This window comes from Mesitornis unicolor, unplaced genomic scaffold, assembly GCF_000695765.1.
Source record: "Mesitornis unicolor isolate BGI_N332 unplaced genomic scaffold, ASM69576v1 scaffold11191, whole genome shotgun sequence".
In the NCBI taxonomy this organism is placed as follows: Eukaryota; Metazoa; Chordata; class Aves; order Mesitornithiformes; family Mesitornithidae; genus Mesitornis; species Mesitornis unicolor.
This window is the reverse complement of record NW_010161711.1, coordinates 1-25692: the sequence shown is the minus strand read 5'-3', so window position 1 is coordinate 25692 and position 25692 is coordinate 1. Positions and strand designations below refer to the sequence as shown.

The 25692-nt window shown below is 46.5% G+C and overlaps 1 protein-coding gene across 1 annotated transcript; it reads left to right on the top strand.

Annotated features, from left to right (window-relative positions):
• Positions 1-789: 789 nt before the first annotated feature.
• Positions 790-12644, top strand: LOC104547630 (limbic system-associated membrane protein-like; the record flags this gene model as incomplete). Its single annotated transcript, XM_010193414.1, has 4 exons — positions 790-924; positions 4769-4889; positions 5851-5999; positions 12609-12644. Coding segments are annotated over 4 exons (441 nt in total), but the record flags the coding sequence as incomplete, so codon positions are not given.
• Between the last annotated feature and the right edge of the window lie 13048 nt (positions 12645-25692).

Here is a 25692-nt window from a genome sequence, read left to right as displayed (position 1 = left end):
AACCTCACCACCCTTCTCTGACCAGGAGGTGATGGGAGAGAAGGGCAATCAGCTGCAGTTCACAGGAGGAGACCAAGGGAGTGACTCACCCAAGGTCGTACAGTGAATTAAAAGCAAGGCCACAGACCTCCCCCGATTCCTGCCCCCAGCTGTAACCCCGACTCTCAAGTCACAGCTTTCAAAACAGTGTTAGCAAGGCAGCATGGTTTAAATATGTCATTTCGTATGTACAGTAGCTCAGGGATTCATGATGATTATTGGTCTCCACGGATCAAATTACACTTTGTTTCTCTCAGTTTGGCTGTGTTTAACAGTAGCTCGATCTGATCAATGGTGGTGGTTGCTCTGAGAGTCAAAAAGGCATTTTTCACTACTTTGCAGTGGAGAAAAGGGTGCTGACAATACACTGCCACATCTGAGGACCTAGCTACCTCCTAACCAGCCCACTGGTCACAGACTGACTAACCTCACCTAGTACTCAGTCACCACACCAGTGAACTTACTCTGGTCTCACATGGAGATTTTGCTTCTTGGCCTGGACAGCCTGTGAGATGCAACACCAGTACTTCTTGTGTGCTTCCCTCCAGAGCTTCAGAACCCAGGTTTTCCATAACTAAATACAAAGCTAGTAGCTTGCTGATATGGCTTCTGAAATAACTTTCAAATCGCTCATGACTTGTTTATTTGCAGAGTCCCTGTTGTGATTGTTCCTCCATAGCAATTAAGCAGAAAGCTTCCCAAATCTGAATGCTTAACAGAGCCCCCATCTGTATTGTCCTGTCCTACTAGGCAGAGAATTTGAAGGCGAGGAAGAGTATCTGGAGATCCTAGGGATCACGCGAGAGCAATCGGGCAAATACGAATGCAAAGCTGCCAACGAGGTTGCTTCAGCAGACGTCAAGCAAGTCCGGGTCACTGTGAACTGTGAGTACATTGCAACTGGAGCGGGTCAATGGGGAGAGCTTTGCCCACAGACAGGGGTGACTTTAGCATAAATAGAGAAACCTTTCCAGATTTATATGATCTGAAATGGGGTGAGGGGAGAGCTGAGGAAACTATCTGCAGCTAGACACTTACTGCAGAGTATAGTTTGTGCTTAAAACCTGGTAATAGATAAGAAAAGAAAGAAAAAGAGAGAGAGAAAAAAGAAAGAAACCCTAAGTTGCCCCTGTCTCTCCCCTCAGAAACGGTGGCGATGCCTTGTTTTCACTCATTGATATTCGGGAGAACAGTAGCGTGAAGAGAAGCTTCAGCAAGGCAGCAGGCAGAGATAAGGGAAGGTTCAGCTGGCTCAGAGCAAACACACGTCTGCCTGCGCCCAGCCATCACGGCAGTGCCTACAAGGCCATCACAGCCCAGGGGCCTGGGGGGATGTGTGGGAGAGGCAAGCCCACATGGAGAGGGTGGAAAAACTTGACTCACGCTGATTTCAGGTTGCTAGCATAAAGCCCTCTCTAGGAGACCCTCTGTGCACCAATGCAATACAGAAAGGGGCTTGACCAAAGGATACAGCAATCCACCAAATCCACTGAGAGGCACAGTTACATCCACACCTTTATGAGTGGGGCACAGATCCCATCACCCATACGTGGTTATACAGATATCCACTCTTCTGGCATGCTCCTCTTACAATGACACAAGATATTTCAGATTGCTGTTACTCTTATAATCCTACATGTGTAAATGTCCACCTCCATATTTGTATGGGTCATATTTGGCACTGGAGTCATTTAAAGTGAATATCCCCATCTACCTGCTGTGTTTCCTTGCTTGGAGGCTAATACCTCTGCAGCAGGGATGGATGATGAATGGGAGCTATAGCCCCTCCTGACCTTCTTCAGTTTACACATCAGAATATTAACTTACACTGAAATTGAAGATAGTTCAGGGTGCATATGCATGGCCTTGACTCACAGGTAGCCCTCTCAAGGAGTGGGTTAGGGCAGAGAGCTGATGGCAGCAAGTGTTTCAGCCATCCTAGTCTAATTTGCCACCACAGGTGGTTTTAGCACCTTTTAATACCATTTTTGCTCTTTGTCTTTTTCTTTCCCTTTGGGCCATCACATCAGAGTGACTTGTCTGTCTTGCTTAGAAGTCAAGGTTATAGGCTCCCTGCAGCATCTTCAGAATTCACAGAGTTTTTTATCATTCCTTTACAAATTGGGTGGCAGTGGTTTAATACCGGCAGCTTTATGGGCCAAATTTAGCTTTCATGTGAAACTGTAGTAGCAGATTTTCTGCACTAAAACTGTTGAGGGTTTTTTTCCTGTCAAAACCAGCTGAGTTTATAAACCCGAGACATTCCGTGAGAACCAATTAATATTTTCAAATATTTCTGTGAAACATAATTTCAACGATGCTTTTAACATAGTTGAAACAGATTGTTTGTATAAAGTCAGAATGTTTGATTTTGACTTAGTTTCAACTCATAATAACTATGCTACAGTAAGGTCTTAAACAGTTTTAGTGTTGGAATATATGAAAATATAATGTGATAGAATATTGTAATATTCTTATGTGGCCTAATTTGTAATGTAAGCAACTTATAAATTCCTTCAGGACAGATTTTTTCCTTTAAAAACAAAAGGAAAAATTCTAACAAGTCATGAGGGCCATACATAGGGAAAAAAAATCAGTCCTGTCTGGGGAATGAAAGCTAGACATTTGCGTACATCTTCCCTTATCTCGCTTCCTTAAACTACAGCACAAGCAGCAGAAAGTGGGAAAAATACAGTAAGTTTGAAAAAATGGGACCTGTGCAACCTCAGGAGCTTCCTGGCCATTTCTTATCATCTGCGGATGCTGTGGATCACGTAGCTTGTCAGCCCGGACTGCAGGAGACAGCATCCTCGCTTTGCTTTGGTCTCACACTACCACCTTCAGGCTTCCTGAGTAATGGCCCTCGCACACCACAGGCAGGGAAACTGAGGCTTGAGGAAAAGTGAGTGGGGAAAACAGCTGAAGGGAACCCACTCCAGGCTTCCCCAGCAGCAAACGGCAGCTGCTTTCCGAGCCCAATCAGCTGGTTTGTTTGCCTGCCCCTTCTCCTGAGAGCACTGCAGCAAGCAGCCCCCCCTTGGCTGAGCAGGCAGCCTCAGGGCCAGCAGCACCTTAACAAGAGCGGTGGCAGATGAGGTACAGACTCGCCACCTGCCTGGGCTCTGTCCTTTAAAATGCAGAGGAGGGTGGCTAAGGCAGGGACTGCTCAGAGCGAGCGGCATCCCAGCAGCATCCTGGGGTGCACAGGCCTGCCAGTGTCATGTTTTAGGCCCACAGAAAGGTGCTCATTCATTTTCTGACTCACCTCTTGCACAGGATTCAGTGAAGTGAGTTTGTCTTGCTGCTGACAGCAAGAAGATATATGCTCAAACCAAAAAATCAAAGGGGGATACTTAAAAAATCACCTTCACTATCCTTTTACTACCCCTCCTTCTTTCCAAATTAAAATATTTGTGTGAACCCGCAGCCTTTGAATGTAGGATCCTATTTATGTACACTTATTAATATTTATGATGTTAGAGGGCGCACTGCAATATCCCTAAAGCCCTGCATAAAATCCCGATTAAGGTCAGGAAAGGGATCACATTGAGATGGCTAATGTGTTCACAAACAAACTTCTTTCCATACATTTTCCAGACAGAATTATTTTTTCTTTGACTGACACAATCAATTTTGATTCTTTTTTTGGCCTTTCAGGGCTAGGGTGGATACAGACGGTGGAGCTGCTCTCTGTACGCACAGAGTGTGCTCTGCGGTAACTTGAGTCTCAACAAAGTAGCTGTCTGAGTTGCAGCCCCGTAATCTCAGGGTATGCAAGTATTAGTGATGAGAGACAAGGCACTTATTCCCTGATCCCTCTCAGCAGCCAGGTGGAAATAATTCTGCCTTTTAACATGTAAAGCTTGTCGCTTAACATTTTGAACATGGGGCTGGGATGGAAGATGCTGGTGCCTCCTCCCACCCAGCACCCTGCCAGCACTGAGACCTAGCTTCAGCAGAGCACACCGGTATGTTCCGCAAGTTTTCTTTGCCCATGGCACAACTCTCTGGCTCCAGAGTCAGCAGAGGTGGGAGCACCATGCTGGTGCAGGGTTCACACAGGGCAATCATGACCAAGTCCTCCTGGAGCCTGTGACAAAGTATGACCTTAGACACATAAGGGAAGTGTCTCAGCAAGTGATCTGGCTCTCAGAGTTGCACACACAGCTCCTGTTAAAGCTCTTCCCTTTTAAGCTGTGAATGTATTTTTCCCTCATACATGTTGCCTCAGTCTTTTCCTTTCTTATTATAGTTTTGACATTAGACACAGAGGCTGTATGGAAAATAATTTTCAGGCTAGTATTAATTTCCTACTTTCTTCCTTTTATTTCTGCTGTCTTCCTTTACCCTTGATGAAGTCTTTCTCTCATCATCTTCCCTCTGATGAGCCCATGTGAACTAGAGATCCACATGTAAATATTCATAAATTACAGAAGTCCATCATTAGCCTTAACTCTGCCTGCATATGCCTATGCATTTATGACAGAACTTTATTCAGTGTTGCTGAAGAGAAGCACGCATAAGGAATGATGCTAATGCGGTGTATTAGGGAGAGTTCAAAGAGCAGGTATTCTCCAGAGGAGCAGGGAGGAGCGTGTGGCACAGCAAGGAGCAGCTGTGGGCCTCCATCAGCCCAAATGGTTTGCATGAGGAAGCCAACCCTGACATAGTTTCACTGTTTCGTTCCACCTGAAAGTGTGCAAAGTCACCACGTGTTTCCTTCCTGCAGACCCTCCCACCATCACAGAGTCCAAGAGCAATGAAGCCGCCACGGGACGGCAAGCCTTACTCCGGTGCGAGGCATCAGCAGTGCCCACGCCTGATTTTGAGTGGTACAGAGATGACACCAGGTAAGGCCATTAGCTCACCTCTTCCCTTCTCTGCTTTTCAGTCTACTCGAGAATCACCTATCATCATCCCCAACTCTTCTCCTCAAAAAAAGTACTCTTTACAAACAATGTAAGTCACGATGGTCACATCAGACTCCACAGAGCCAGCTTGGCCAGGCTGGAGAAAGACATTCCTCTCTGTGTTGGGGATGCTGAAGGAAGTGCTGAGGATGCAGATCTTGCCTTTAAGTCAGTTTTGGGCCAATACACACTTAAGACATCAATAGTGGTTTCTTCCTGATGATGTTCATGCATTAATAGCCCATGATACAGACAAAATGATAGGCAGTGTTAGTGTCCTAGTAGGTAATCCCACTCTAGGTGCCTTCATCTAGGGAAAGGTTCTGCTGACTGATAAGATTTCCCCATCTGTGTGACCTGAGCCACCCAGATTTGCACATGAGAGAAAATGAGAAAAGGGATCTGTCCCTTATACCTGAACATCTACCTGGCATTAAGGTTGTGTTATTACCCTAGTTTTTAACCTGACACATGTGCACAGATTCAAGGGTAACTCAGCTTTGGTATATGCATATATACTGGAACTCATTAATTGGTGTATTTGACTAAAAACCTTCTGTTCAAGTACAGACTAGCCCTCAGCTGGCCATGAGGTGTTAATTTCCAAGTGTTAATTGGTACTCGATAAAGGCTTCCTCCTTTTTCCTCAGCTTTTGTTGTTTCTCCACTGCTTTATTGGTGTCATTTCTCCCCACTCCACTCCTTCTTCCTTTCGTTCCCTCGTCCTGCTTTTCCTCAATGCCTTCTTTGGGCTCTTTCTTCTCACGTCTCCTTCTTTCCTCCTTCCATCCTCACCTGTCAGTTGGGCTGAGTGACTTTGGTTTACTGTCTGCCAGACAGTGATTTCCTCCCCGAAACACAACTACCATTGCACTGCACACCTCTTCTCCTGTCTTCCCAGGATAAACAGCGCCAACGGTCTGGAGATAAAGAGCATGGGGACCCAGTCTCTGCTGATGGTGGCCAATGTCACTGAGGAACACTACGGGAACTACACCTGTGTGGCTGCCAACAAGCTGGGAGTCACAAATGCCAGCCTATACCTTTACAGTAAGTATGGGAGAGGGCGAAGAGAGGTCCAGATCCCTCTCACAAAGGCCAGGCTGTGTAGGAAGCATATGGTAACCAAAACTCAGGAAAGCATCCACTTGCCACCACCCCCCCTCAAACCTCCAGCCATGAACTGGCTTTCAGCACTCTGCTTCAGGTACATATGTGTTCATTCTTGCCATGAAACATGAACATAGCCAAATTAAAAGGTTTACAGTCAAGCCCTTTGATTGACTTGCTTTGCTGAAGTCAGATTTTGTTAAAATAAAAAAGCATGTTTGTTTTAAACCTGGAAACAAAAACCCCTTTAGAATGACAGCCGCTTTAATAAGGAGACAGAAGGCCAGGGCTCGGAGGGTCTGTGACAGCTGAGAAATGACAAGTAATTCAGAGAGATGGAGAGAACTAGCCACTGAGCCTGAGGAGAACAAGGGAGAGTCAAGAAAAAGAGAAATGAGTTTGAAAACAGGCTAAAATGGAAGGGAAAGAAGTGGGAAAAGACAGAATGATTTAAAGGGGCATACCATAGGGAACTTTGTGGAAAAGGTAATCAGCAGATGAAATATGGAATAAAATTCCTCGAATCTCATTCTGCTACCTTTCAATTACTGAGCTTGTTGTAGTAAGTGTAACGGACAGAAGTTGGGACTAGACCAAACTCTAGAGCAGAGTGACCATCCGGTTCTGAATTTTGCAGCTGATTCAAAGCTGACCCTAAAGAGAGCCCCTGTCCCTCACCTACCACCCGCGCACACACACAGACCGTGGCATATTCAAATGCAGTTCCTGATTCCAGGTCCAAAACTTGGGCTCAACTTGGGCCACACATTGCTGTTGCCACCAGAAATCGACAGCAGCAGAATGACCCACTCACATGAATGGACACAGAGATGCAGAAGTGATTTAGGGCTGTATTCCTCTGACACTCCCAGATTGAATTAAAGCACTCGGGCCATGACCTGCATGCCCTTTTAAACAGAAAAAGGATAAGGTGTGTAAAGCAGTTTTAGTATAGGACATAGTTTAGTCCAGTTCCCTCTGTGTGTGCTCAGATTAATCAAACCATCATGAAAACAATGTTTTGGTTTGGTTATTTTTTAACAGACGTAGTGCAAAAGGATAAATCTGTTGGCATTCTTTGTTTACCACCTCTGAATTTATTTCATGGCAGTTTGAATTTTTGCAAAATTTGGGTATATTCTATGCAAGTTGTTTTGGTTTGGTTTTTTTTTCCTAAAGAACAGATATTATCATAAATGAACATATATTTGGTTTCCCATAGCATTGCAGCACATAAAGCAAATTTCTGCCTTTAAAGTCTTTTCACCCTAGTCTTGTGACTGTCATGAGATTCAAATAAAATCCTCAGGCAGCAATCTGGAACACAAATTTCAAATACTCTAGATTTGGTTTTGCTGATATTAATATAAAGCTAAGTTTAGAATCCATTATTTGTGGCTGATTTCTAAATTTGGTCCTCTCTGTTGGTTCCTGTTACACAGATGAGCTGAAATGCATCACTGAAACAAAATATAAGATTAAATTCAATAATGTATGTATGCACACGTGATTTTAGCTGGGGGGTTGGTTTTGCTAGAGAAGCATTTTGTATCACTTTAGAACTGCACCTCAAAGGATCTCAAAGGATTTGCCAGCAATTAATATTTTAACATCACAAGTTATTTAGAAATGGGCGAGTCTTATTAGCACCATTTTGCAGTAAGAAACTAAGGTACAGAGTGAAGAAGTGGTTTACCCATGGTCATAAAATGAGTGGCAGAACCTGTAAGAGACCCAGAGAGGTCTTGTGAAGTTGCCATTAACTATTCCAGAAGGAAATGTTGTGACTATTAAAGATGACTTGCAACAGCGAGGGTCCTATTTTAGCCTCCTTTTGATGTGTATGAAGAAAACTTTCCTTCTTTCAAGTTGTTGGATTTTGTTTATCATTTTTACCTTAGAAATTCAAGGCCTATTTATGCTGGAAAACACTAGAGAACTTCACAAGAGCCAGAAGAACGGAGGTGCATGAGCTGAGAGAGATTTGATGATTTTCAGTAGACTGTTTCTAACTTTTATTTTTGTTGCTTGGTTAATCCCTATTTCTTCAGTGTGCAATTGCTTCATATTGTTTCTGGAAATACCGGTTTTCCTTCTACTTAGTGTGGAAGAGAGAAAGAGAGAGAGAGGAAAAAATAAGTTCAGGCAGACTACAGCTGGTATTTCTAAGGTTAAGAAATCAGGGGGAAAATGAGTGAAGGGAATGAAGCCCCATAAAGAAATAAAGCAGCTGAAAAATAAACTTACAAGCCTAGATGAAAAAAAATGCTGTAGTGATCACACAGTAGCTGAAATAACAGGTAATGCACACTCCCAGACACACACCCAGGCAGAAAAATAAAGCAGTGCCAAGTTTTTGCAAGGTACAGCAGATACTCAAATACTTGGGAGTGTTTTTCATCCCTAGAATCAGAGATTTTATTTCTTTTATAAATAGAGAACAAGCTCACTGTAGGCCAACATCCCACTAGGGAGGCAGATGCAGCGATAGCTCCTCAGTGTCCCATTGCAGCACAAAAGAAGAACGGCAGCCAGGAGTGAAGAAACAAGCAGAGAGTTAATAATGAGGTACCGGCAGCTTTGCCTGAGGTGGAGGGCAGAAGGGGAGCTAGCAAAATTATGTGAAAGAACAGCTTCGCAATAGAGAAAAATGGGTGACTACCATTCCAGGAAATCTCAGCCAGCACTGAAACACTCTCCAAGACGCTGAGTGCCTTAGATGTCAATGCCATAGGTAGAAGATGCATTAAAATACAAAAGCTGCTCCCTTGAGCTGTATGAATAGAAAGCTAGTGCTCTTCCTTAAAGAATGTTGCAGCAGGATTGTCTGCTGTAGGTGAAGAGATTTATACCCCTCACTCCTGGAGACTGAGTTTACAGCAACATAAAAAATGGCCATACCAAAGGTCTGTCTTACCCAGGAACCTGTCTCCAACAGCAATATGGAATATGTTTGCAGAGAGGATACTCAGGTCCAGTTTGATGATACAACTGATCTAATAGCTTGCTGCTATCCCTTCTTTCCACCTTCTTTTGCTCCTCCTGCTCTGCCACATGCTTTTGTTTCTGTTGTTCTGGTACCCAGTGGACGACGCACTGAGCCAGTTCCATCTGCTAAACCCATGAAAAAGTAACCAAGCTTTACCACTCAGCCCCCAGAATGCCCCCAGACGTTTTATTTTGTTGTACTGAGCTGAATTAGTTCTTGGAAGAGCTCAACAAGCCCCAGAGCCCATGCAAGAGGGGAAGCCGTATCACACATCTGCGGATATGAGGAGCTCGGAGGCAGAACCACGTTTTGCTGCATTAGGGAGTCAGTAGGTTGATTCAGCTCTGCAGAGCCTAGAAACAGGGTTTGTAACCCCCAGCACAAAATGCTGTGAGATCTAGGAAAGGGGCAGTAACACAGATCTCTGTGAAAATTGCCTGACGGAGAGGCCAAGCCAGGGCTACCATCACAGAGCAACAGAGGTGAAAAGTAGTGCCAGAACTGAAGGGAAAGAGATTTTTTCCCTAAGTGTGTTAGGAGTGAGAAAACCTGTTTTCTTTTCATTCCACTCAGCTAACAGAGTGCTGTGAAAAGCGTTATGAGTAAAAGTCATAGAATCATGAAATTGTTTAGGTTGGAAAAGACCTTTAAGATCATCGAGTCCAACTGTTAACCTAGCACAGCCAAGTCCACCGCTGAACTATGTCCCTAAATGCCACATCTGCACATCTTTTAAATACCTCCAGGGATGGTGACTCCACCACTTCCCTGGGCGGCCTGTGCCGGGGTTTGATAATCCTTTCAGCGAAGAAATTTTTCCTAATATCCAATCTAAACCTCTCCAGGTGCAACTTGAGACCATTTCCTGTTGTCCTATCACTTGTTACATGGGAGAAGAAGCCAACCCCCACCTCACTACAACCTCCTTTCAGGCAGTTGTAAAGAGTAAAAAGGTCTCCCCCGAGCCTCATTTTCTGAACAAACTCAGCTCCCTCAGCCATTTCTCATAAGACTTGTGCTCCAACTTCACCAGCTTTGTTGCTCTTCTTTGGACAAGCTCCAGGGCCTCAATGTCTTTCTTGTAGTACAAGTCACAACTTGTATTTTAACCCATGCTACACAGAAGTGTAAATATGTGCATGCATATACCAGGCATACATCTGCTATACCAGCATATAGACATACACGTTTATGAGTACTTGAGTATGTATACAAACGTACGCACCTATGTGATGAATAAGCAAGCACGCACACCCCCACAGGCACACAGAAGCAGGTGCAGCAGCTGGTGCATTGTAGAGAGGCAGAGAAAAGAAATGAAAGCTTTTCCAAATTAGTTGACTCCTGCCTCCCGCAGAGCTACCCCATCCCTGAGGATAAACCAGGAGACAACAGAGCAGTGCAGCACACCCTTACACAGCCCGGCAGGCTCGGTTTTCTCAATTACAGGAGACTGCCACCTCAGCAGGTCCCTGCCGCATCCTCTGCGGCTTGCATCCTCTGCACCCTTCAGGGAGTAAGAAAACACGGAGGTGAAGCAGCTGGCAAGGCCCCACAGTTAGAAGCAGCAGCAGACAGGATCCCACCTCTGCCACCCCAAGAGGCTTCAGGTAGAGTTATCATTTCTGTCCAGCAGTTTTGATCCCAGCAAGAGGCACGTTTCTAAGAAGAGCTGGTGCTTGCCCCTAACTTGTCATTATTATTTCTTAGCATCCCTGACACAAGTGCTGGCTGTGTGCAGACGCTTACACCCCATCTCCTAGCTCTCTGCCTACATTTTATTAAACCTGAGCATTTGCTTATGGTGATTGCTGCTACAGTTTGGGGCGTAACTGTGGCCAAAATCACCCTTAGTGTAAACCCCACGTTTTCCCAGGGGCTGTCAATAACCAGGAGACTTGGAAGAGGAGGGAAGTGGTTAGGGTGACAGCCAGATGGGGCAAGGCTGAGACACTGCTAATGAGCCAGGGTGGAGCAATAAAGGCAGCACTCAGCAGGCGAGGGGAACAGAGGTAAGAGTCCTTGAATAGAAAGCAGCATGATAATGAGACCGTAGCACTTTGCTTTAACTGCTTATGCTGTGCAGCCTGCAGCCTGCTGTGCAGGAAGAAGGTAAAGGGGAGTTGAGTTATTTAACCAAACTAAATAACAAGGAAGTCATGTCAGCACAACAGCCTGCTTTCGCAGAACAATAGTCCCCTGTAGCTACATAAACACAGAGATCCAGGCTAGCCCTGTATTTCCTAGGCAAGAGACAATCTCCCCTGTGCCTGCTGTGGATTCAAACAGCTCTGTACCACCATAAGGGCAGGAGATCTGCCAGTGTCACAGGGATGGGCCTGACCTGCTACATCCTCCTGGGCTCCAGCAAGTCAGAAACCACCTCCCTGTGCCAAAGGTACTGTATAAAAGAGCACTGACTTCCACATAGCTGGGTTGATCAGAGAATAATAGCAGAATACCACAGTATCCTGCCAACCTCTATTCCATCAGCACTGATCATAGCACCATCCTCACAGGTAAGGCAGGAGACAACTCATTGCCCCAGTCCTATCAGCTGCTGCATAGTGGCATATCTCTACAGCTAAATGTCTAAATGTCCCTGAGTAGGAACTTGTCTCAGTCAGTACGAGGCATCCAGCAAATTCTGAAGGTGATGAAGGGAGACCCAGTGATCAGAGTCAGGCCGGGGGATTTGTATTCTTGGTTCTGTTCCTGGCTCTGCCAACAGTTCAGCATTTGACCTTGGGCAAATTGCTTCCTTGCTCTATGCTTCAACTGTGTGACCTGTAAAATGGAATTAACGCTACTGTTAGCCTCAGACTGAGGTCTCTGACACTGGTTTCCCTCTGTGTCTGTGCAAGTCTTTTGAGATCCTTGTGTGGAAGAAGCAAAGCGTGAAGCCAACGGTGACGTATAAGAAAGTCCTGCTGTGACAAGTAGCGAGGACACATTGTAGAAACCCCATAAACAAAACAGCAGGCTCTGCATACAACTAGAGGTTGATGAGTCTGCAAAAACTTCCCATCAGAAGGCAAAGGCTCAAAAGAAACAGTGCCCTTGAGGCTCCGCCAGAGGGGTTGCTCCCATGCTCGGATCCTCAGGGGACCTGTCACTGGCCAGAAATCCATTGTGGAGAAGGTTCAGGAGAGGCAGCAACTACCCACGGAGGGCTTCCACAACTCACTTCTCTGCCAAGACTAGCTTCCAGCCAGAGGTGTAGCTAAGAAGAGCTGTAGTGTGATGACACGAGTGGTCTTGAAAGTCAGAGGGGAGATGTGGCCCATCAGCTCCAATTACCTTCACTGCAGGTGTTTAATACCTCTTGCTGTGTGGATATTATTTGTTTAGTTTTTCAATTGACTTCTCTCTGACTCCCAGTCCCAGGGGATGTTGATGTGTATTAGGCGTGTTGCTAGCAAAATGCTCTGTGTGTGAAATCTACTCTAGTTCATCTAATCTGGGGATGGACAATTCCATCAGGTTTGTATCTGCTGCTTGCTTGGTGTGAAAAGTGGCTTTTCTCCTGCATGTTGCTTACTGTTTTTTTTCCCCCTTAGAACGAGTTTTACCCACACTCCCCAATCCTTTTCCAGGTCAGTATATGTTTTATGTTGAAGTAGCTCTTTAGCCGGGTCATTCTCCATCATCCTGACAAATGCTCAAAGCTAGGCATGGGCAAAACAGCCCAGAAATAAAGGAAAATAAGGACCTTCCCTTCTCTTCTACATGTCATTTGGTCCTTTCTGCTCAGCTTCATCCTTCCCTAACCCCCTCCCTTTTCAAAAAAACAGTCAACTAAACAGCAACAACCTTGAGCCAAGCTTTGAGCCATGACGTGTCCTCACCCAGGTCTGGACAGTCTTCCATGAGGTTCAATTTGCCTCCAGACCTACTCTTACTGTATATTCCAGTCCTAAGCTGTCTTTGCCCATGTGTTCTCATCTGGATCAAAAGGACAAGCAGACCTAAAATTTTGCAGTGAAGGGGACAAGTGAGAAGCTAAAAATTAAATAGGTGCCAGGAGGTTTTTTTTCACTCTACTTGTACAAACTATTCATGGTGAAACACACTGTCTTCTCATTCCTCAGTTGCACACCCCTAAGTCGGCCAGTCACATAGTGCTGCATTTGAGGGCGTGAAAGGAGGCGCACAGTGAGGTGTTACTGCCTGCTTTATTCCAAGTGAAGAAGATATGAAGGCAGAACAGGGTCTGGGTATTTTTCCTGTCTCTGAGCTGCCCAAGCATGCCTGAGGTCCAGGCAGCGCTGCCCTGACATCCATGAGAGACTTGGGGTTTGGATGTGACCTTGAGATTCTGAAAAGGCACAGAGGCTAGGCACTTCCAGTGTTTGAAACTAAATCAGCAATAAGGCAGCCAGTCCCTGACTTTCATTTTAAAAAGTCTTGGCCCAGGGCTTCTTAGTATCTTTGTTTTACCACCATATGATGAAGATGAACTCAACTCGTGGGATGTTTAGAGGCCTAAATAGTTAATGTCTGTGCACAGCTTTGGGATAGAGTGTTATTACCAACCCATATTGTTCTGCAAAAGGGCACCTGCCCAAGTAAACCACCTGCAGGTACTCCCATGAAAAGAACAGTAAATGCTGGGTGTTACACCAGCTCCCTTTAACTACTATGCCATTTTGAAATCAGGTCTGCTCTCAGCAACTCATTCAGGCTCTGGATGTAGTCACAATTGCCTATTTAAAAGGCAAATCCACAAATACAATTAAAGAAAAGTACCTACAAAAAAAGGAGGGGGGGAGAAATCAAGCTACCATTAAAATTAAATCCCAGAGAGTGATTTGTAAATAACAGTCAAGGAGCTGAGAAAAGGAGTAAAGTAGGCCACTGGGAACCTAGTGTGGAAAAATAAATCCAATTAAACACCATTATTGTATGTATTGCAAACGAAACTTGTACTTGGATATGAAATTAAAGTTTCTGAGGCTGTTTGGGATGTAACGTTTTGAAGAGTTTTCCAATTTTGGATGTTCTTTCTTTTTACGCAGAATTTTCAATGACAAATATTTTTGTCTGATGGAGAACCCAGGGCTCTTTCTTTTTATGATTATTTTTATTATATATCCTTAAATTCCACAGGCAGGCAGTGTTAATTTTTTTCATAGCCAGCCCTGTTTACAGCTGGTTTTGAATTAGGAGGCCATTAAGCTAAATGATAAAGCAAGAACTGCAAGTGAGCACGGCCAGGATTTCCATACCTAATACCCCTCCTAATCAAGCTGCCAAGGCCATCCTACACAACTTTAGACAGTCCTTTAAAACATTCTCCCCTCGGTCTTTGAAGTTGGGTTTTTTTTTTCCTTTTACTGCTTCCCAGTCTCCTGAGATCATCTTGAAGGACATCCTGGTGTCACATCACTTCTGTGAGGAGTCTCCAGGAGTTTGTGGTGCCAAATGCTGGGATTTCTCCAGTGACCCAGGACACGCAAAGAGGATTTTGCAGAGGGGAAAAGTAGAGTTTAAATACTCTGGACCTCATTTCTTTTCTGAAAGCCCGTACCAGCTTTTCTAGCGTGGGCGTTGAGCACAGATATTGGCGCTTACCTCAACATTTGCTTTTACTTTGCAGTTCACCTTCAAAGAAACCTTAGGCATAACATTTTCTTGTTAGACTTTTTTCTCCGTATGAGTTAATGTTCTGAGAGGCAGTACTCAGCTCTCAAATAAGCCTCTCCTCAGTGACCAGAATCACAGCCTCCTCCCTCTTTTTCCCTCAATTTCCATTTCTCTTAAGTGTCAGAAACACCTCCCTGCCCTGTGGAGTTTTGGGCAATAATTTAAAAGGAAGATGTTTTGAGATGAAGAGCACTGTAGTCATGCTAAGCATTGCTATCATTAGCTAGCTGCTGTGGAAACATCTTGCTGTCAGTCTGGAGACTCAGAAGCAGCCCATTCAAGTAAACACATGGGACTTGAATTTGATGAGGCAGTTTCCTAAAAGGCTGCTGGAGCCCAGCTGATACTGCTCTCAACAAAATTGTTCCTGGTAGATTTTCCAGCCTTCCTGATTTTGCCAGCCAGGCACTCAAAATGCCCTGAAATGTCTTCTGGGATGATGCCACATCATCGCATCTTCCTGTCTGCAATCTAACCTCACTTTAATGGGTGAACACAAGACCTGGCTGTCACAAAGGAGGCCTTACTATATCATCAAGTGGCTTTTCAAAATAATTTTCTTCTGGAAAAGAAGAATTGTCTCATTCCACACTACATCTGCCAACCAGGGCAAGTGAGATCTTTGTTGAACCTCAAAGGGGTCTGTCGCAGTTAGGGTGCTAGCTTCATCTCTGTCTTCCATTGTCCCTTGCCCTCAGCCCTTTGAACATAGACTCCCTCCCCTATGATTAGCACCTAGTGTCCACATCGGAATGGCTTAGCCAGACTGATTTATCTTCAAAACCAGCGAGTCTTCTCAGATTTGTGATGAGCAGGGGCTTTCTCAGCATGATTAGCTTGAGTGCCCAGGGAGAGCAAGGGAGACACCATATTTCTCAGAGAGCAACACATCCAAAACTGCCCATGGGGCATCAAGCATGCCAGTCCTTGGCACCTGACAAGACAGAGTCCAGTCATGGCCATCAACAGAGTGGCAAAAGATTTATAGCAATAGTGTGTTAGTAATTGGAGGAGGGGGAGGGAAAAGGAGAAGGAGCGGTCCTGTCTTTCTGCCAAAATGTGCACTGATTGGAGAATGACCCTGTCTGACTATAGATTGTAGCTAGTCTCCACTTAGCTGTAGCCTGTGTAGCTTGTACTGTCACTAATGCCTTCATCAGGTGGGTGGGAGCTGGGGGAAGGGAGAGAAGAGATGTTCATTTGCGTCTGATGACCAGAGTGGGAAATAGAGAGCATCTTTCTTTCTAATACTCTCTCAATCCTCTTCCCTCCCTATGGAGGTCCTAGCTGTGAAGAAGAGAGCTCATCTGTTGCAGTAGTCACCTCCACCCAACCCTGCTCCCCTTTTGCTTTCTCCAGTGCATGACTCTGTCATTCCTGCAGGCAGCTCTCGTGTCAGCTTTTTGTCTGCTTCGGCAAAAGTATGAACCTGTCTGTCTCTGGAGTCCTCTTTGCTGAGGCCAGTGGGTGCTTTCTCAGCTGGGCTCCAAGAAAAAAGGGTCAGTGAAAACCCAAGCCTTCACAGCCTTTGAAACAAACTAGAGGGCTGGGGAAATTGTAGCATTAACAGGCCAAAAGAGCCAATCTTGTCCTGTTGTGATCCTGACATAGAAACTACCAACAGAGAAAAAGAATGGCTGTAAGGACCAAGTGCAGGAGGGAATGTTGGCTGATATTTCCATAAATTCCCAGGTGTTCAGCAGCCATAGTTCAGCTGTACTCATCACTCTGCAGTGATGTGTGCCTGACTACTTGGAGCATGCCTCTCTCTTCCCTGAAAGCTGGCTGAGCCTCGGGCATTGGCACAACTCATGGTTCTCCTTGCTTCCCACTGGTGGTATCCAACCAGATTTTCCAAAGAGCTCATGCTCCATTTTGTTAGTGCAGAAGGGGGCGGCTCTGCAGGGTGGATGCTCAGGCAGGCCAAGCTTTTCTCAGGGTCAATGTCCATCCCTGCCAGGTCTGCAGGTTGGGAACCCGTTGGGTGCCAAGCATGCAGGGGTTTCAGGCCAAGGGAATAGGAAGAACAAGACAAAGTGAAGTCAGAAGGCCAACATCATATTAATTGCTTCTTGCTATTTCATAGGTATCAGGCAAGGGGTGGCATTGTATCTTACTTTGAACATGTGGTTAAAAGGGAATAAAATCAAAGTCAGAGGTGATGATGGTGTCTTCCAAAAGGAATAGTAGAGATGTAGCTGGAAACAGCATCTTAGGGAAAAGAGAAATGCCAAGAATTAATTCTACTATAGCTACTAGCATTGCTTGATGGGTTTTTCTGGATAGCAACAGACAGTTTCTGTTTGCTGAGACTGCTTAAAAAAAAATAAAAATCAGTCTGCTTCTTTCCCCAGTAAAGCATGAAGAAGCCAGCTTTCTTAAAGAAAAAAAGAGACTCGGGGGGGGAAGAGAGAAATAGCTTCATTGCTTGATCTGTTTCTGTACTTTTTTGTTCATTAATTTTAATTTAGATTGATTTATTCCAAAATGAGCCCTGGGTTGCATATATTTCCATAACCCGCCCCAGTAGCAATGCTGTGGAGAATCCAGCAAGTGAGGAAGAGCAGCAGCAGAGGGTAGGAACTGAGACTGGAAGTCCCAGAAAGATATTCCTCTTTGCTGGGCCCTTGCACTGGGATAGGAAAAGCATTTCAATGTTTGCATAACCACCAATGTGGCTCTGCATGCATGCAGAACAGCCCTGCAAAACAGAGGTCGGGGCACAGCAGTCAGGTGGGAAAGTGGAGGCTGGGTGAAACCAGTGGGGGGGAAAAACACACAACTGCACAGCAGAGATTAGAAACAAACCTATGGAAGAGCACCTTCCGTGGAAAATCAGTTGTCCAGTAGGGAAGATGATAGTGGCAGCGATGTAGCATGGACGGATTACCCTGCAGAGCAGAGCTTGGGCAGGCTGTAACCCTCCTGAGACAGATATTCTCAGCCCGGAGGATACTCATAGCCTGATACCATCTATATGTTAGATGAGTTTCTGAAGCCATCAACTGAACCTTCCTCCTTAGAGACGATGAAGGCAACTTATACCCACTGCACAGCAGGTGTACCTAAATCCTTGCTCTCTCCCTCTCTCTCTCCTTACTTCTCATGTGGAGCTCCCAGCTGGGCTGACTGGAAGTGTGGAGGGCAGCAAGGAGGAGGATGAAGAACAGCCACTGTTGTCTGGATTTAATCCGTACACACGCACACAATTCCTCCCACCTCTGAGAGGAAATGACCAAAGAGTAATACCCAACCTTCATCCTCCTCCTCCCCCTTCAATTTCCAGTGTAAACCACTCAAGAATTTGCCTAACAACTTGGCCTCCCCTCTGGTTATTGTCCCAAGTGAACAGTCTCTCCATTCACTAACCCATGACGGTAAGTTGGTTTGGGAAGCGGCAGGTTTATCTTCTCGGCTCAGGCAATGCACTGGGCCCGCTTGTGAACCCGTTGCCATTCAGAGTCTGCTCTGCTGTTGATAAAGCACATTACACATGGCTGGGCTTGCATGATTAATACAGCTGTCTAAGCGCTCTCTCTAAAAACAAAAACAACCGGGAGAATGGAGAGGTGTGGGATTTGGGAGGGAGGGGCTGCACAGGGAGAAAGCCAACCATTCCAAAGAAATCAGGCTTGCAGAGAAAGCAGAATGCTCCTGGCAGGCCTTCCTTCCCTCCTGTGGGCGAGCAGGTAGGTAGTGGCAAGGAGAAATGTGCATGGCCCTTCCCCAGCATCCCCAGCGTGTCCCTCTGCAATGTGGGGAATGACAGCATGGACAGGAGCAAGGGGTCAGGCTGTGGAGAAGAGTGTGCTATAACCAGCACAGCTTCAGCGAGGTCTGGCCAGGCAGCCTCCATGGTAGGTGTTACAGACACGCGTGCTCGCTGATGGACAAGTACACTCCTGAGCCAGGTCACCTTATGCACCGTATGTGCACGCCCCATGCGCTGGGCACATCTCACAGTCTCTGAGCAATTTCCAGGCACCTTAGAACATTGAGAGGATGAACCAAAGTGGCTGTAGGCATTTTTTCCATTGCTCCAACTCATCCAGCTGAAGGCCAGTTCAGCTGCCTGTGTAAGCTGTTGGAACTTTCCCTTTTTAATTACTAGTCTGGGAATGGACTGTGGGAAGTCACTGTGGCTTTCTGTTCCAGCTGTCCCCATGCCTGGACCTGGCATTAAAGCCATGCTTGCACTGTTAGGGAATTAAGGTGACCAGGAGTCTCACTCTGGAGTTGCACACACATACACTCAGCTGCACTTGGATGAGAACTACAGGTGATACAAAGCAATATTTACTTACACCACATGTTTTAGGGACATACACCAGTCTGTGGGCCCAGCTTGACTCCTGTGTAATCTCTAATTCACTGAAATGTTGAGCAAAGCGTACAGGTTTGTGCATAGTGTTCTCATGATACGGGTCCCGTACTTCTCGTTTGTTCAGCCCTTGACAAAGGCTGGCTGAAAAACAAGCTCCTGGCTTCTTCCACTTCTGGGCAAGGAGGGATGGAGACAAGGGTTGGTTTCCACTGATCTCACTGCAAGGGTCTCCAGAGAGGAGGAGTGGCTCTAATAGGACCTCAAGGACAGGAGAGGGGGGCACTGTGCTCCAGGTACTAGAGGAAAGGATAGAAAGGGCAGAGGCAGCAATACAACTGGATTTCAGTACCGGTGCAACCTCAAGCATGCTGGTCACGCTCCACCCCAATTTAGTTCTCGTTCACCTCCAGTCTCCTTTCCAGTCACCCCTCAGTGTGTCCCTCCCTCTTCATTTCTCCTCACAGCCATTCAAATCTCTGGTGTGCCAAATATCCAGCAAAGCTTGTGGGAAACCATAGCAGGGATGAAGTGAGTAAACAGAGAGAAATAAAGCTGATGAAAATATTAATTTTTCAGGAGGTTCCAGAGCCTCTGATTAGCAAACCTGCTTCCTAGGGCTGCATGTGCTTGGGGTGAGGAAGGCTGTTCTGTTTGTTCCCCATTGAGACACCAGACTGTGCTGGTGTCACCTTTGGTCTGCTGTGCCATATACACGTGCTTGAAAGGTGAGCAGGGGAGGGATTGCTCTATCCTAGGAAAGCAAAAAGCAGAAGCAGCTCAGGTCTTCCCTGTGATGGACCCTGAAAAAGTCTGTGCTATGTATTTTTTTGATGTTTTGCTTGTAAGATGAGAGTCTTCAATGAATGGTTTGAATACAAAGCAGTTTTAAGTAACTGATTTTGTGTCGGTAGTTTGCCAACTGGTTTTTTTTGTTTATTTAAAAAAATTTCCTCCAGCTGCTAGGGGAATGGAAAGGGTGGGAGAACTAGTTTTCAGCTGTGATAAAATTTTTTATATCTACAGGACAGGTGTGGTGATGAAAGATCTGTGTAAACTTGCAGTGTAGATGGTCTTCTAGCCACCACCAGCCTCACTGATCACGACAACTTCAATTCTAGACTAGTAGTAACTAGTAGCTACAGTACTAGTACTGTAAACCAGCTCCAGGATAAATAGCATACGCAGCCAGCTCTTGAACACCACGACCTTCTCAGAATGACACCAAGAAATATAATTTCAGGGATATTCTTTAGACCTCAGGGAAGAATGGGTATGCTGCATTACAGAATGAATCTTCCCTAAGACATAAGGTATGATAGATGAATACTTAGTACACCATGAATGAGCTCAAAAACACGGGAAAGAACTGTTCAGTGCTAAAAAAGCATGAGGAAATTCTGAAATACATTAAACCGTGTGCGAAGATTGATAGACACCAGAGACATTTCCTTAATCTTGTTGGAGAGTTGCTGGAGGGCATCCTCCCTAGTTTACACAGTGGTACTTCCACCCCTAGCCAGCATATTGCCACTGCAGTCACAGTCAGGTTTTAATTACAGGAGCAGACCTGGTAGTGAGAATGGGGTACAAGCAGGTAATGATCAAAATAGTTTCAACAGTAAGAACAGGGAGTGGAAATTTGTGTCTTCTTCTCAAAGAGGAGGGGGAAACACAGGAAAGCAGTAAGAAAAAAGCCCCAGATGAACCCTAGTAAGTAGAAGCTGCTAATCCCTAAAGCCTCAGAGTAGAGTGCAAAGCCCTGGAAGACAGAAATTAATAACTTTGAAAGTATGACCTTGAAAATGGAATTAACAGTATTCCTCCCTTTTAAGCCTTCATGATAATAAAGATTTCATCTTCTGAAGCCCTGGCAAGAGAGTCAGCAGACTAGAAAAATTAGTTGGTGAAGAGGAGCTGGCAAGTGTAAAACTTAAGACCCTTCCAGGCCCCAGGGAGTGAGGTGACAGAGAGACACCTACCTGTATGGTGTGCATCCCCTTTCCTTTGCACCTTCACCTTTAGAGGTTTGTTTTCTTTCTTTCATTCCTTCCTCATTTTTGGTTGTCTTCCTTTCTCAAGAAGCAGGACTCCAGCCTTCATTGTAAGTAGAGTTAGCGTGTCAGCAGCACGGAGCCCAGAGCCACTCAGGGTGGAGAGCAGGTGGAAAAACAGCAGGCCAGCGCTACTTGGTTTGCCATCACTCCTTCCTTCCCAGCACAGACAAGTCCTCCTAGCCTGTCTCATGCCTCACTTCCATTTAGAAACTCATGGGGGCAGACTGTCCTCTTGTACCAGGTTTTACCTTGCCACCTTTGGCAGGATCCCAAGGCCAGATTCCGCCAAAGCAAATAAGGAGTTTTCTTATGCCCTTTGAAACTTCTCTGTGGGCTACCCTCCATCTGCACTGCAGATATGTCAAGCCCCGGCGTCTTGTTAATGTAAATAAGAGAAAAACTGGCAGTCACTATCTCTTTTCCTATCTCCAATTTGATTTACTCAGATGATGGGACCCAGGACTCAACAGAATATTCTAGGTTGGTGAATGTAGGTGTGAAACGTGCAGATGGGTGGGTGTTTGGTTTTTTTTCCACTCTGGGTATGGACCAGAAATATATCTGCTTTCTGCTTGTGTCTCAGATGACCCTTTTTAAAGGTCTGTGTTGGGAATCTCAAAAGGCATAGACTCAATTTCTGCTGGTGGTGATCACAGCATTTGTAGGCATGCCTCTGTGCAACCACGAGGCCTTGTGGATTTGCTTACGAGTCTTAGTTCAGCAAGGGTTACTTGGCATGGCGCAGCCTCGACCCCACTCTCTTACAGGCCCCTTCAGGGGTGCCGTCAGCCTTGCAAAAGGAGCTGGAGGGAGAGAAGTAAAACAGGCTGGAAACTTTACCACCACTCCCTGCAGCCTCTGCTTCTTGCTGCTGTAGTGGGTGTGTGTCTTGCTTTTGATGGTGGATGACCAACGAGCAGATCAGATCTGCCCCCCAAGCAGTTTTACCAAGGATACTGCTGCGCAGTGGTTGTGGAGAGGTGGTGATCAGATTCTGTGTCACAAAAACATGTCCGTATTGGGCTGCCTCGGACAAAAGTGGCACAGAACTGGCACCCATTATTCAGCACGGTCCCGCGGGGGCTTTGCTCTGCAGGACCCCAGGGTTTTCCCGCAGGTGTGGGTAGCCACTAACCCCGGCTGTCACCGCCACCCACCGCTGTTCCCAGCCGGGAGGCCGGCCGGGGCCTGGCAGGAGGCCGGGCGAGCTCCCGGCGTTTCGTCGTCTCTTGGCCTTCGGCTGCCACCTCGCGGGGAAGAGGCGGTGTGGCGGCAGCTCCCTCAAGGGCTGGGTGCGGGAGGGACGGGCAGCAAATCCCCCGGGCGGCAGGGATGCAGAGCGGAGCCTGCCAGGGAGTGGGTGTGTAGGCGCTGTAGGAACCCTCGCTTTTTCTCCTGCAGTTCTGACCCGGGCTGGTACTGACTCCGTGCCTTTGCGTTCCTGGTACCTCACTTCCTCTTCCCATAACCACCACCATTCCTCTGTACCTGCCTCTCTCCCACCATCCCTGCTCCCCCATGCCTGATCTGGGTTTAATTTCCTCTCTTCATGTACCCTTATCTCAGGACCTGTTCTCTCACCTATCCACCCTGCATGCTCACATCAGCTCCTATATTTCCCCATCCTGACCCTGGTTGCAATCTCCTCCCCTTCCTCTCTTCAGAGCCCTGAGCCAAATGTGCCCACATTGCCATTTCAGTTGAAGACCTTTCCTCGTACCATTCTTGTGCTGCAGTCCTGTGTTGGTTCAAGTGTAAGACTCATCATACTGCCTCAGTCAGTATTACCCACTTCTTATATCCCTCATCACAGCAGCCATTTCCTATACGTCTGACCTGATAGTCTTCCTCCCATATTTATCACCTCATGCAGCCCCCAACCCCGAACAGGCACTATAGGCTTTAAGGGGGCAATGCCAGCCCTGAAGCAGGGCATGTGCAGGGCTACCAAGCAGCCTTCCGACCCTGGCCACTGCCACCGAGGCTGCATGTTGCAGTGCCTTGTAGCACAATAAATTCAAGTCTTGAAGACAGGGAGAAAAAGTGCCCTTTTATTCATCCCACAGAGGTCAGCCATCAGAAGCCTGCTGCCCTCTCGGTGAGTTCTGCAGCTAGCCTCATCTCTGGAGGTTGGACCTGTGCCACAGATGATGCCCCTCAGTTGCTTGGGCCTTTGGGGGAGAATCCTACCAAGTTCCCTCCCAGCTAAACTGTGCTCCCTTCAGCTCCCTGGGTAGCATCCACTGAGGAGATCAGTAATAGCTGTGTCCCAGGTTTGGTGGGTAGACTTGCAGCTCTCTGACTCAGGACTTGAGCATTCGGTGGCCACCAATCTCTTGAAATTTGGGTAGCTTCTTTCTCAACAGTTTCCTTGACAAAAAGCTCATGTTTCTCTTTTCTAGGGAGAGTTGAACACACCCCAGCTAATTCTTTCCACCCTGAGCAGTTTCCTTAGTCTGACTCTCCTGCAGTCAGCAGAGGAGACTGCAGCACAGAGAGTGACTGAGACAGTTTTAATCTAGCCAGTTCAGGTAGCAATTAGTAACGGACTATGTGCCAGGCTTTCTGTTAATGCCAAGGTCCTAAAGTCACAGGAGAACATGACACCCAAATTTCATGTGTGGTCATAATGTCACTGGTGGCAGCTGGCTGCTGCTGTGCTCTTTAAAAGTTTCAGGAGGTTGTTGATACGGAAGTCTTCAGGCAGTCCAAAGTGGCTGGACAAGTTAGTGGAAGAAAAAACGCATCTGTCAAGGAGTGCAGCTTCCGCTGGCTCAGGATGACTCTCAAGCACCTGTGGCAGGCCAATATGATGCCATGCTGGCCATGTGCTCCTGGCTGCCTCCTCCAAACCAGCAACCTGCAGGGCACAGGACTGAAGGTCAGACAAGACCCTTGGACTGACCAGCAAGAGCTGGTCTTTTCTTCTGGTACGATCATCTTGGAGGCAGACTGTTTTTGAGGAAGACAGCAGCTCTTAGCTTTGCAATCTTGCTGTAGTTTGCTGTGAATGTTAAGCAGCACCCTGCTTTTCCCCTCTCCTTCCACCATCTCACCCAAGCCCCACCACCCTTCTTGCCATGTCTTTTCGTACACCTTTCACAGTGGTAGGAGCAGTTAATGATCCATCAGATGCATACACACCTCCACACCCCAAAAAAAGCATTACAGCTTTACCACATGAAGTAACATACATACCCACGTCCTCTCTGATGAAACCTGGACTAGCCTAGCTTGCAGCCCTCCGGGGAGGACCAAGCGTAGCAAAGCCCAGCTGTGCTGTGCCAGTAACATGGGGGGGGCAAAACCTGTGAGCAGCAAAAGCAGTGACCCACTGAGGTAGTCCCAGGCAAGTGATTCAAGTTGAGGGAAGACTATGGGGACCCCCTCCCCAAGGGTGTTGAAGACAGATAGTTTTGTGTAGCCAGTTAGTTTTTTCTGAAAGACCACATCTCTGCACTGTTGCAAGGGTCTGAGCCAAAGCATCAGAGCAAAGAAATGTTCTGAGGGACAGTTACTGGCTTTCTTTGTTTTGCAATTAAAATAAACATTGTTTTCCTCCTCAAGCCTTGCGCTCAGACACAGCAGAAGTATTTTGACTGCTTCTCTTCCACTTAAAAAACATCCAACAAAATCAGCTGAAGTCAAACACCCAGGATGGGATTGTTCCACCTGCTCTGTTGATGTTTGTAAAAACATCCTTATAGTAGGAAAGGCCAGGCAACCTTAGCGGTGATGCACCAGGTTAAATGGCTGAAGTCCCACAATGAAGGGTTTTGTTGCCCCTTCCACATCTTTACCCAAAAGTATGGAGCTGTTTTCCCAGAAGTGTCAGGAAAAGACCCCTGGAGCTTCTCTGTGTAAGACTGGTGCACAGGGCTGTTGCACGCAGGTGGGCAGGAGCAGCGAGGTCACAGTGGCATAGGTCTATTTTTCCGACAGTTACATTTTAAGGACATAGCTAGGGTTGCCCTGCCTGGGGGAGAGGGGTGGGCTGGGGGCTGCACATTCAGCCCTGAGAGAGCTACAGCTCTCTAAATCTCTGCCCAGGCTACCTTGCACCATGACATCAATGGAGATCACCTAGGCTGAATGCATGCATGGACAAACCCTTGGAAACTCGGACTGTGGTGTCCCATGAGGCTGTTACAGCATGGTTAGGCACCAGGGCAGGTGTCCACCTGCATCTGCTCTGGGAGCTGAATGTCTCACTATTTGGAGCGAGGAAGAGAAGTTTTGCCCTTGCCAATTTTCAGTCTGTTCCTTCTTGATTTGATTAATATGATCCAACTCGGCAACTCAGTCAGTCATTTGGGGTCTGGGGTCCCTTAAGGGTTTATTTATCAAATGCTGCCAGTTATTCATATTAATGTATCATCATCAGAAACAAAATTTCCTTCCCTGGCTGCGGGGGAATAAAACCTCCTATCGCGTTGGTCATGAACTTCACAGTGCTGCCAAATTGCAGGGGAACAATAAGCCTGAGAGACTGGCTCGCAGGGCAGACTCCCAGAGCTCACGATCAAGGTTACAAAAGTGGGAGACTTGGGGGGGGGGAACCCTACTCGTGTGCCAGAGCCCCCCGTGCCCGTGGGAAGGGTTATTGCTCACTGCTTTGCC